The sequence below is a fragment of the Tasmannia lanceolata genome, unplaced genomic scaffold (genome assembly GCF_043159265.1).
Source record: "Tasmannia lanceolata isolate RefF3 unplaced genomic scaffold, GAP_Taslan_0.1 ptg000003l, whole genome shotgun sequence".
Classification (NCBI taxonomy): domain Eukaryota; kingdom Viridiplantae; phylum Streptophyta; class Magnoliopsida; order Canellales; family Winteraceae; genus Tasmannia; species Tasmannia lanceolata.
Window position 1 is genome coordinate 45178738 of NW_027518680.1, and position 13811 is coordinate 45192548.

The following is a 13811-nucleotide window of genomic DNA, read 5'->3' on the forward strand; positions in this document are numbered from 1 at the left end:
ACCAATAACCTACTAAGGATTTCTGCAACTATGACAAATAAGAAATGGGATAATGGATCTCCCTGTCTAAGTCCTCGAGAGGACTTAAAGAATCCCTTTGGAGATCCATTGATGAGGATAGAAAAGCAAGCAGAGGAAACACAACTCTTCATCCACGAACGCCATAGACATCCAAAACCCATTCTCTCTAAAGATAAATCCAGGCATCCCCAATCCACTCTATCATAAGCTTTCTCCATATCCAACTTACAAAGAATGCCTTTCTTTCGAAGTTTTCTATATGAGTCGATGGCCTCATTCGCAATCAAGGTACAGTCTAAAATTTGTCTCTTCTCAACGACTGTGCATTGATAATCCGATATGATTGATGGAAGTACCCTCTTTAAACGCTCAGATAAAACTTTAGCCAAAACCTTATAGAGGCACCCCACGAGACTAATAGGCCTATACTTCGAGATCCTACTAGCCCCCTCAACCTTAGGAATTAGAACTAAGAAAGTCACCCCCGTACCTTGATCCAACTCCATACCCTAATGGAACTCATGAAAAAATACCATTAAATCACATTTGACATACTCCCAATAAGATTGGAAGAAGGCCAAATAGAACCCATCAGGCCCGGGAGCCTTATCTCTTCCCAAAGACAAAACAGCCCTCTCAATCTCCTCCACCTCGAACAGTTCTTCCAATTTCCTTCTCTGATCACCGCCTAGGGTATTAAAATCCACTCGCTCCGGAAGAGGCTTCGATTTACCATCTGATGCATATAAGGAGTTATAAAAGCTCAATATAGCACTCGATATGTCTTCCTTTTCTGAAACCTCCACCCCATCCACCATCAATGAGACAATCCAATTCCTCCTTCTTCTGGCGCTCGCCATGCCATGAAAGGAGGCAGTGTTCTTATCACCTTCCTCCAGCCACTTAACCCTCGACTTTTGCCTCCATCATATCTCTTCATGTAGAAGGAGACTTTTATGTTCTTCCCTGATGCGCCCCAATTCCTCCCTAAATTCGATGTTACCCAATCCCTCATCCTCTAGCGCTCCTAGATCTACAATTCTTTTTTCCAACCAGCTCTTCCTGTGAGAGTCAAACACTCTCTTCTCCTTAACCCAACCCTTCAACATCTTCTTGACAAATTGTAACTTTCTTCCTATTCTCACATCTGCAGGCCCCTCAAAATTTTCAGAGGCCCACCAACTTCCCAACCTTTCTTCCATATTTGGATCCTGAAGCCATGCAATCTCAAAATGAAAAGGCAGGGGGCCCCAAAATTCTAACCTTGGATCTAAGAAAATGGGGCAATGATCCAAAACGGAATGAACAAGGGATTTTTGAATCACCTCAGGGGTCAAACTCAACCATTCCGGACATAAAAGGAAACGGTCAATCCTACTATGACTCTCCCCTCTATTCCACGTGAACCAAGCCCCAGATAATGGAAGGTCAATTAACTCATGTTTAGAAATGAAATCAGTAAAAGAGACCATATTCCTATTGGACCTTCTACAAGCCACTCTTTCACACACAAATCTAATTTCATTAAGGTCTCCACCTATACACCAAGGATGAGTCCACCTGGCCCTAATCCCATCAAGCTCGTCCCATAGCAACCTTTTTTCCTCCCATAAAGAAGGGCCATAAACCCTGGAGAAAACAACCCTCACCGCATCATCCACCCTTTCCAGAACGACAGACAGGGAACACCTACCCTTCTTATCTTCAACCACTTTCCAATAAGACTCCTCCCAAGCAACCAAAATCCCCCCAGAGAGGCCTACCGAACCCACAAAGGAAAAGCTCCAATCACCTCTAAGACCAATGCTCCGAGCAATTGCCTTATCTATCACCACTAACTTGGTTTCTTGCAAACATACTAAACTTGGTCTACTTCTTTTGACAATTTCCTTTACTTGAGCTCTCTTCACCAAAGAGCCCAATCCATTTGTATTCCATGATAGCGTCTTCATAACGAACCAATTTTCGCGAACTTCCTCCCCTTTCTCCCCATCTTAACACTACTCGATGAAGAACTCACTTTCTCTACCTCACTCTTTTTACCCCCATAATTAACCCCTGATTTCAATCTGGCCAACTCTCGGAGTGATTTCTTCAAAGACTCACACATATGAGACCCATTTACCTCTCCCCCAACCTTATCCCTTAATTCAACCGGTCTAATCATACCACAAAACTCAGACAAGGGTCCGGGGTATCTTACCCCAACCTTCCCACTGACTTCTATAACATTATCTACAGCCCTCTCCGCAGACTCCAAGCTTTCTTCAGATCCCTCATCCCCCTCTAGGCCATGAGGGATAATGGAATTGCCCCTACCCATCATAGGCCTCTTTTCAAGATTCACAGTACGAGAGGGAATAGGAGAGGATAACAAGCAACGGTTTGGGAATTCCATACCAAAAGTCTCACTGATTTCATCATCTACAGAGAAACCCATTTCAAGCCCCTGCATATTTGGACAAGGAAAAGATAACTCTTTGCCACGAAAAGAAAATGAAGAGTTAGTACCTTTGGGGGAGTTGAAGCCAAGACTACAACCATCACTTTCCTGTTGTGATTGATTGACTTGAACCAGTTTCATCATCCCACCTATGCCCGGCAGTATAAGATCATCTTCCTCACTTGAAATACATTTTTCTCCCACACGGTCCAGGCTTCGCTGACCACTATACTCTGAGCTTCCCGACACTTCTTGCAATCTTCGGAAAACCAATTCCGTCGGTATAATCCTTCTAGAGGCTTTATCACAACCCCCCCCCCACCCTCAAAGCCATATTCAAATTCTCCCGGTTCCGACTCATCGGAGTTCGACTGAAATCTTCCGCAGTTGGAGGGGCGTTGCCCACCTCTCTTGAATCAATTCTCCACTCCTCCAGACTTATCGCACTGTCATCAAAATCGACCACATTCGTCACCGATTTTGTGTAACCATGAACAGGGGACAATTCAATCAATGGTAGGCCTTCAACGATATTAAAAAAATTTCCGCATACAGGTTTTCTCGGCGTGATGGGCCCGCGATCTCTCCCTGAGTACATCTACACCATCCCCATAAAGTCCTCCACAAACTGATTGAGATGGTTTCTAAGCCCACTTAGGTGTCCACAGGTTTGGCCCTTGGACAAACCCATTATCCCAATTCCAGATCTGTTGTCTTCCAGGCCCAAACCAGTCCGTTGGCCCATAAATGAGTGGCCCAGCCCATCGGGTGAAACATGACCATCTAACCCACAAGATTGACAGCTAGCATTAACCATACTAGCCCCTCTACAGCTGGCAGTTCCAGACGTCAGCCCAGACAGAACCTCCCGCCCACTCCTACCCATTCCCTCTACTCCACGTATCATGGGGATTTGATTTTCAAATTCTTTGCTATCTTGCACCTGCCTGCTATCGTGCACCTCCCTTCTTCTACCATCCCTATCAGTGCTAACCTGCACCTCCATCCTCGGTGACCCCTCCTCCCTGCTACCGCCCTGATTTTCCGATCCACCCTCATCAGAAAGTCCGTCCTCCTCCTCATCAGAGCTGTACTGATAGAAGGAAGTTTCTTCCCCATCTACCTTTTTACGCACCGACTCCGTTTCACACTTTACCCACATCGTTGAGCCATCGATGCCAACCGGAAAAGCCACCACAACTGGACAACCAGAGTTTGTGGCAATCCGGATTTTGGCCCATTGATATCCTCTGGCTGCTTTACAAGATTCATCCATCTCAATTAGCCTACCAATCCTCTTCCCTATTTTCCTAAAATTCTCCAAACACCAAGCTTGAGGGGGATTCCAGAAATGAACCACCACTCCACCCTTGTCAAGTTCTCAAATTTCTTCGACCAAGAACACTATTCTACAAACGGCAAATTTCTAGCGGCGAACTAGGCCACCTTCGATTTCAATAGAACATAATCGGACTGAAGAACTATCATAACTTCCCTTTCATCTACTTTATAAACCTTAATATTCCCTTATGCAACTTTCCTCTTGAACAACCATGCTTCCAATGCCGGAACATTACCAGACCATCCATCCCCGATTTTGCCCCACAAGCTACGCTCGTTTCCTTTCAAAGATACCAAGGGAAGAACTTCTCCTTTGTCCGACTCACTAAAGACAATATTTTGAGGCGTTATACTGCTAATAGACTCAGATTCCTGATTCCCTTCTTCAACCCCATTTCTTAATGCATTTACTCCATCAGGCTTTGATTTTATCGGATTCCTCACGACATTATGGTCAAAAGACGACCAAATCTTCCCACATCCCCAGCATTCAACCCTTCTCTTAAAGTTGTGGAACCCACACTTGCAGCACTTCCAATCTCCCAGCAGCTGTTCCTCTCTCTTTTTCCCCATTCTATCTGTTAGGCCTAAAATCGGTAACATATACGGCAGTGACGTAAGAGCTGAGCTGGAGGACCCGAGGAGCCAAACTGAAGGAGTTGAGCCCTGCACAAGAGCAAACGAGGTCAGAAGACCAACCCAGAGTCGTTGCTCCGAACGGGCCCTTCGACACTCAAGTCAGTACGAGCAGGAGTGCAGAGCCAAATTTTAAGGAGTGGTAGCTTAGAAGTTATTACCCCTCCCTTTGAGCCTTAAGAGGCCTTTTATAGGGGGAGACCTGGGGTGGTTGGATTACCTACCCCAAGACAGGTGTCGGCCCTTTTGTGGGTTTAGGTTTACCTACTCTTAGGTAATTACCGGATTGACCCTGGGCCGATGCTGGATTTGTGGTGGGCCCTCCGGATTTACCAATCCTTTCGATCAGTTCTTTCCTTTCCTTCCCTCCATTCAGGTCGATTGGAGTCTCCTCAGAGCAGCTGCTCAATGCTGAGATAAAGACAACCATGTCTTTCGATTCGGATTGGAAGAAATCTGTCCCACCTATGAGGAATTTTGTACGTTGCTCGGGGTACCAGAGGAAGGACCCTCTGTCAGGCCTATCATCAGGCCAGGTTATGTGCAACAAGTCAAGCGACTTTTCTATGTCCAAGGGCAAGACCCTTCAGACTTCATGACTTCAGAAGGAATTCTCGTCAACCAGCTCATTGAGATCTTTTCTCCCGTTAGAGATATAAGAGATCTTGCTTACCAGACGGCTCGACTCAAGGCTCTCTTGTTTTGCGTCTACGCCAAATATCTCAAAAGGCAAAGTTCCGGTGAAGCTTCCTTTCATATTCTTAGTATACTGGATCAGGTTCCTGAGAAAGCCAATCCAGTATCTATCATCCTAGCCGAAACTTTGAATGGATTAGACAAAGTCCGAGAAAATCCCGCCCGTCAGTTTACAGGCTTCCCCATCCTTCTCTTCATTTGGCTTTGTTTGAAACTTTACATTGCCACCCCAGGTTCACAGTTGGACGTCAGCTACTCAATTGGTACTCTTAGTCCTCCTACCTAGTAAGTTGGAGAGTGAACACTCATCTCTTTAATTAAAATATCAAATCACTTTGGCGTCTAGCCAACATCTTCACCATGATTAGCCATATGTGCCTAGTTAGGGGAGCATGGTCTGCTAGGCTGTCAATTCTTTTGGTATGACTTGAATACTCCTAGCAATCATGCATTTGTAGCCCAAGGGTTGATTGTAAATCATTCACCTCTAAATCCCTTGGTGCTTGGGTTGGACAGCCCTTTGGATTCATAATTTGTATGAGTCACTCACAAAGGGGGAGCTATACATGTGTATTGTCTGTCCATCCATCTTATCATATAATGTTTGATGTGTATACTGCATCACATATGATAAGTACACTCATGTGGAGCCCCATTGCTCCATATGTGTTGTAGTTTGGGTCTTGACTTATGCCTTCATGTTGAGATTATCTCTCATGTATGTCAAGTTCCTTTGGCCTGAGCCTTAATGTCATATCCTTGTAGGCTTTATACTTATCTTGGATGAACTCATGTGATTTCATCATTTCCAATGATAAATATCTTGTTCTAGAGTCTCAAAACTCTCTAGAACTCTCCTTCATAGGATAGTGCTTAAATTGATCGTATCATTGCCTATGAAGTTGTTTCTTATCATGTGTTTTTTAAGATAAAGATATCCTTATCATGATAAGATTAGCCACTATGTATTGCCATGCCTTACATTATAGGATTTACCAAAGGCTATGACAAATACTTAAGGGGAGAGCTGATGGCCTGAAGAACTTCAGTAGATTGATTTGCTCATCAGCAGGCTTGTCTGTAGAAGAAAAGACCAATTCAGATAATTGGTCATTCACAGCTTGTCTATGGTACTTGTCTCCCTCCGTCATGCTAGATATAATAAGATAGTAGATGTACATAATTTTCCTCTGTCCAACTCGACATTCTTTCCACAGTGAAGGATGAACATAGACTAAGAAAATTGATAATGCATGACTATAGGCTGGCATGTGCATTTCATAATTCCTCTCAAAGATGACATTTTGATGAGATAGAGGATTTAAAACAAGTACCCAATCTCTCAATCCGGGAAGATTTGTAAAGATGCCACTCTTACATGGAAGAAATGGTCAAGCATTGATCTAAGCTCTTCTAAACATTCATCAGTAGAAGAGTTCCGGATAGAAGAATGCGAAGTTCAATTTTACTTCTTTCGAGAGATTTTCAAATACCACTTTTATCATTTCAAGAGATATTAATTGAAATATGGTATCAATCTTCCGTCATTTGCTCATGTATATGGAGCATTATAGTTGTTATATATATATATATATATATACACACACACACACACACACACACACACACACTAGTAAAAAACCCAGTGAAATGCACGGGCCGACAAAGAACTGTACGGACCACATCATAAGTTGATCCAAACCGTCCATGTGATAGAACACAACATCAATAGGTTGTGGCCGTAAAATCATTTCCATAGGTTGATCCTATCCCTCCAATCTATAGAGGTTTTCATAATTAAAAAAGCATAAAGGAGGGGAGTAGGATTGGAAATTATGTGGCTTTAATGGGTGCCTTTGTTAAAAAAGCATAAAGGAGGGGGTAGGATTGAAAATATGTGCGTTGAAGGTGCCTTTGTTAAAAAAAGTAAAAAAAAGTGATGTGTAATTCTCATAGAATTTTGAGAGAAATTAAAATAATTCTCTCATTTTCTCTTCTGCTGTATAGTATATAGATATGAGAAAACAGTTTCTACACGCAAGTGTAGATAAGTTATCTACACACTAGCTTAAAATACAGTGGAGGCCCACATTGTTTGGGTGATCGAAACCATTCATTTGATTAGCCCTCACATAGATAGGGTGTCCACAAAAATTCAGCTCCATAGGATCATCCTAACCCTTCGAACCATGGAGGCAAAAAATGGATAGATTTGTGAAAGTTTATACACGTCCATTTTAACTCCACAAATCGTAGGGTTGGGATGATCCTATGGAGTTGATTTTTTGTGGACACCCTATCTATTTGAGGGCCAATCAAATGCATGGTTTGGATCACCCAAACAATATGCGCTCCACTGTATTTTAAGCTAGTGTGTAGATAACTTATCTACACTTGTGTGTAGAAACCGTTTTCGCTCTCTCTCTCTCTCTCTCTCTCTCTATATATATATATATATATATATATATATATATATATATATATATATACACATGATCTTTTGTTGCAATGGATGTGTACCTCATTGGTTTCATTCTCTTATCTATATGCTTATTAGACTATACTCTCTTCATTGTCATATCTTAAGTCTAATAATCATCCATTCGAATTCAAATGGAGCAAAAATTTTGAATGGTTAAGGTGATTTTGAATCAAGGGCTATGTGCTTGGAACTCACATTTAGACTGGATGCACATAGTCAGGGGGGAGCTTACATTTTCATATGTGTAAATCTCTAAGAGTAAGCAACTTAAGATCTCTAAAAGTTATATTATAATTCAGAGCATATCCATGCTCTGGAAGAGACTCATCTGCTTACTGTCCAGAGATTCCCTCATGAAGTAACTAGTGAACCTAAATGGTTGTATCATAGATCTGAGTATGTCCTTGCTTAGGTAGATACTTACATGCTTAAAAAGTTGCTAATGGAGCCCAAGTGTTCAAATCATTCACCTTTGCCATCATAGTGTCCTGTCATGCCCTATCACATAGGTTTCACATAGGGCCTCTGACAAATTCATAGGGGAAGAGCAAAATGGTTTCTTATTCATGTTTATATAGACCGTTGTGATGTGCTCACATGGTTTATCGCCCTATACTTGTGCTAAACTTGCAAAATCGTAGATCAAAATAAAAAAAACTGCTTATCATGCACTGTACTTGATTTTTTCCTGCAAATCTTTATGATAAGCATTATATGAGTGAAAATGTCATATTATTAGTAGATTCATGGGCTATAGAAGTAATGTGTAGTATATATTCTTCATCTATACCAAACATAGAAGTGTTTTACACTGTCATTTCACATGTCTATGTTTGAATAGGCTTATCAATGCATTTCACTTTTGTTTTCTACTTTGATAAGCATCATGAGAGCTTAAATGTCATATCATATACGCTATATATAGCTTACATAAGCTATCATTCATCTTGACACCCCACTTGCGCTTTCACTTGCATATCCCTACCTTTTTGCTGCTGCCAAAAGGGGGAGAGTTTTGGGAATTGATTAAGTAGTCCAATTGTATATGCACCATATGCTTTACATTATCATTTTACACATGTGCATATAGTGAGGGGGAGTATTGCTCTATTATTTATATCATATCATGCTAATTCATCTATTTGTTTGATATCTTCTACCTCCCTAATCAATTTGTTGGCCATCATAAAAAAGGGGGAGAATGTAAGCCCAATGGCTCCCGTGGGTTAATCATTCACCTTACCTTCTTGTTTTGATGTTAGCAAACCAAATTGATTAGCATTTATGAACTAATGTGTTGCTTTGAGGTATTGTGTTATATACAGGATTTTCATGTCATAATCGACATTACACAACTCATTTCAACACATGACTTGTGGATCAAGAAGTAAAGAAATAAAGAGCCTGCACCTACAGTGAAGACATCCTCATTTGAAGATGTTCAAGTCAAGAAGCTCAAATTTAAAGATCCCAAAAGTTCCTAGCAAGTGTCAAGAAGGAGCTTGGAGTTGAACTAGCCATTGGTGACACCTCATGCACCTTTCAACATGCATTGAAGATTGAAGAGTCACAAGAGCCAAACAAAGTCAAGAAGTTCACTCTCAAGTTGAAGAAGTCCTAGGAAGTGCAAAAGAGCGATACATTCTAAGAAAACTCATGGTATTCATTTTTACAATGTATTTTGAGTCATCTTGATTTTATGTCAAATGCACTTTCAAAAAGGTTTTCAAATGGTTTTCATACTTAAGTTTTTATATCTTTGAAAACCATACACCCACTCAAAAATGTGTTTGAAAACCTTGGACGAAATCCCAAAGACCATGGCTGCCCCTGAATTTTAAATGTTAAAAAGGAATTTTAAACAGGGCCGGTCGACCGGGGTGTCCCTGGCGACCGCGGAAGGATGGCTGGAATTCCAGCATCCTCCGAACAAAGGTAGGTCGGTCGACTGGGGTAAGCCGGGTGACCGTAGAAATGGTTCTGTGGAATCAGAACCATTCCGTCATGGGTTTGGGAGGGCAACCGCCATGGCTCGGTCGACCACGGATAGGTTTATGAGCCAAATTTTTGAGCAAACAGGTAGCTCTCGCCGGGCGACCGCCACGGGGCTGCTCGACCGTGACGGTAAGAAATTTGAAAATTAAGAAGGACGCCGAATAGGGGCGGGCGACCGCGACGGTCGGGCAAACTACCCGTTGGGGCATGCGCAAGTTGACTTTTTCAACCCTTTTTTTACAATTTTGCCCCCAAACGGTAATATTTTCAAATACACTATATATACATCATAAAAACCTATGTAATCAAGCTTTTGAACATCTAAGAAAGATCAAATTCTATTTCTTTGAGCCAAAACCTTCTTATCAAAAGCAAAACCTCTTTGAACTTGCATTTGCACATTTTATCAAGAGGAACTCCATAGGCTTTACATTTTATCTTCCTTGGAGTGATTATGAGCTAAAGAGTTGTAATCCGCCTGTCAAGAGGTAAGAGAGTTCTTTTATTTTTCATTTTCTTCATTGTATTTGAGGGTCTTCTCTTCGGCCCGTTAAGAAAGGCGAAGGCATTGTGAGGGTCTACTCTTCGGCCCGTTGAGAGAGGAGAAGACGTTGTAAGAGGGAGTGTCCCATCGCAAGGCTTCGTGTAGAAAGGATTTGTTCCCTTTCGAGTTGGAGGAGTAGGGTGTACGGCTTGGAGATTCGCCCTATTGAAGAATCTCATTGTTTTAGTGGAGCGCCCAAGGATAATCTCTACCTTTTCTTGTATTTATGTTTTATTAAAACAGGGGTTAGAGTCTATAGGCTTAAAGTAACATCTAAACCCTAGATTTCACTATATTGATTATTTTAACAAGGGTTAGATTAACTAGTGCTTAATTAACAAACTAATTTCTATTAATCCAACTAATTAATCCCAAAAATTTTAATTGACCAATTCACCCCCCTCTTGGATTGTCACACATACATTTCAATTCCACATTTATCAACTTAATATTATTTAAGAGGTAATTATACGTAAGAGTATCAAATTATTTTATGCATGTTTCAATAAAACCATCCCATGGAAAAATACAAAACACACAGGCATATATGCAACAAGCCATCCATCACATAGAAAATAAATAACCAAACCATGGAAATCAAATACAAACACATCCATGAACCCAATTTTGTATCTTGGATTATAAGGATTCTCGTACTGACCTTATTTGAATAGGAGAATCCCTACAACACCATATTACCAAATTGAGGGTGAACTATAGGCAATTAAGTTCTTTCGCACTAGGAAAATCCGCCGACCTCAGGGCGAATTTTTCAAGGGAATGTGTCACTGATTTGCCTCATCAAATGACGACAACTAGGTCTGTAATTTCAGCATAGACGTCCGTCCTCCGTTGGATCGAATTCCGCCACCATCCTCTAGATTACCTAGAGCATCGCCATGCCACGGTTCCTATGATCCATCTGTTGAACTCCGAAAGAGCGATCCCATCCTCAAAAATCTTGGACAAATATAAAATAAACTATCCTAGTGTCCTACTCTAGCCTGTGTCATCTATACATCAGAATTAATCTCCATGGGAAACCAGTCATCCGCACAACTGCCCAGAGGGAGTATATCAATGAAGTAGGAAATAAATTAATTACATTGCAGACTTTAAAATTTATAGACTAGCATTAATAAATAATAGATAAATAATATCAGAACCATCCATCGCATATAATTCATGCATCCAAATCACAAATTAAGGTCCAACATCCTTTTTGCCTAAAATTCACCAAAAGCGATTAATTCGCACAAAATTGAAGCTAGTTAATTATTAACCAACCATCCATAGGGGTGTTCATTATTCGGTTATAACCGAATAACCGAACCGACCAAATGGTTTGGTCGGTTCGGTTCGGTTTTTTTCCTTTTCGGTTTGGTTTCGGTTTTGTTTTTTTTTTGGAAATTCGGTTATTCAGGTTCTGTTTCGGTTATCACAAAAAAAATCGGTTAACCGAATAACCTAAATTATGATAACAACCATTATTTTTTCAAAAAACATTGCTATATGGACATTCCATAGGATGATCAAAACCGTCCATTTGATTGATCACAACTTAATTAGGTTGCGCTCAAAAAATCATTTCGATAGGTTGATCCTAGCCCTCCAATCCAAACCGAGATTTTGCTTTTTTCCCTCTTTTTCTCCCACTATTAGGTTATAACAAAATAACCGAATTTTTAATCGGTTCGGTTTCAGTTCGGTTTTTAGAAATTTTGGTTCGGTTTCGGTTATTGAAATTTGATAACCAAAATTGTTTCGGTTATCAAATTTCGGTCTATTCGGTTCGGTTATAACCGACCGAACACCCCTAACCATTCATGTCATTGATTTTCATAAAATTTTTTTGATAAAAACACTTTTTAACATGTTTCAAATAAGCACACAAAATTTTATGTGAAAATAAAAATGTTTGGTTAAGAAAAACTCAAAATGGTCCTATATAGGGGACTAAACAGGAGAGCATGATCATCGGAATAATCTAAATGGGAATTAATTATTGCGATGACCAACCAAGGTTCTGATCATGCTACAAACATCCCAAATCATTATTTGAAAGGTCTATACATGGGTTATAAACTTTTCAAATCAGTTTGGGATCAAACGGAAAAGATTCGTTAATTCCTGCATTGAAAAATTGTTCGAAAGGCCCAAAATAAAAAATTCATATCTCTGAATCCACGTGTCGGATTTCGATGATCTTGACGTGTTGGACTCGTATTCAAGCGTAATTTCCAATCATGTAAATAAATCATCACGAAAATTCAGCAAAGTAGAACGTTTCTACTAATCTTTGCAGAACAATCCCTATGTCTATTAAACCAAACAATAGGTGAGGAACCTCAGATAGCCGGGATAAACGTCCGCTCTCATAGCGGGTAACCGCATGATCACTCTTTGGTTCGTCAACCCCCTAATCTATTCCTTAGTTAGCTCTAATTCCACTTGTTGGAAGGGTTTTCACCCCAGGCAAAATCACTATGTGCAGCGAAAGTAGAAGTAACATAGAATAAAATTTTCTCGTCAATTTGGTCCGTTAACCCAAGATCCTAGGGTCTAGTTGATCTTGTGGTGATTTAAATAAATTTATAAAGCAAGAAAAATACCTCACTTACAGCAGCAACAAAAAACTTCTGCATGATCTACTCCTCGAACAGCCCGATCGTTCCAAAGGCTACGAACCCGCAAGTTGAACCGATGGATTCCTTCAAATTGCATAAAGGGAATTAGAATAACATTTATTCTAATATGTGTACTGATCATATCAGTACCTTGGATGGGAAATTCAAATATTCATTATGGAGCTTTGGGTTTTCTAAAAAAACTTGAAGTTGAAGTTGAGAAAACTAGAAACTAGAAGAGAAGAGAGAACAAGAGAGAGTGAGAGAGCAAAACTTGGACGTTTTTGCAAAACCAACTGGATGAAATTTCCATCCCATCCAACATTAGAAGATGTCCACTTTTCCTTTATATAATGGTTTCCCCTACTTTTAGAGTTCCTAAAAATTCTCCTTAAATCTAGCATAATAAAAAAGTTAGTTTTAGTGTTTTCAATGAAGAAACTATGCAAATCCTAAATTATATGAAAGAGTTGGGCGTGTTTTCCTTTTAGGAGAGACGTTTTCCACTTTTGGAAATCTTTGTTTTATATTTTATTCCTAAAATCTCTCCACATCTTTCACTCACTCCAATTTAATATCACTTTTCCTATTTTCTATCCAACTAGATTTGGAAAATATTTAGTTTCCTTTTCAAATACAAAGATGAGTAGAAAAAGTGTATCCCTTTAAGGGGGATGCATTTTTGCATGTGGGGTTCACCCCTATGCAAAAACTAAAATGTTTTCCAATTTGCAATTGCATTAAAATTTTGTAATATCAAAATAAAGTCTATATTTATTTAAACTACAAAATCCGTTTGAATTTAATTTAAAAACACAAAATTATCCCACCAAGGGGGTGGGCGAATTTGCATGGGTCCCACAAAATTTATCCCATATTAATTTTGAACTTTGGGTTGGCCACTGCGCCTTGGTTTAGCACCTAGCTTGATACGAAAGCCGACGCTGGGGCATTCTGTGGTCTTATACTCCTTCTATTCCTTCCTAAGGGTAACTCGTCCTACTTATCCTTAACGGGCATGGGCTG

At 40.2% G+C, this 13811-nt stretch overlaps 1 protein-coding gene across 1 annotated transcript; it reads right to left on the bottom strand.

The window, feature by feature from the left end:
* Positions 1–947: 947 nt before the first annotated feature.
* LOC143869820 (uncharacterized) lies at positions 948–1973 on the bottom strand. The gene has a single exon (XM_077376378.1). It carries the CDS (start codon positions 1971–1973, stop codon positions 948–950), a length of 1026 nt encoding a protein of 341 aa, XP_077232493.1.
* Between the last annotated feature and the right edge of the window lie 11838 nt (positions 1974–13811).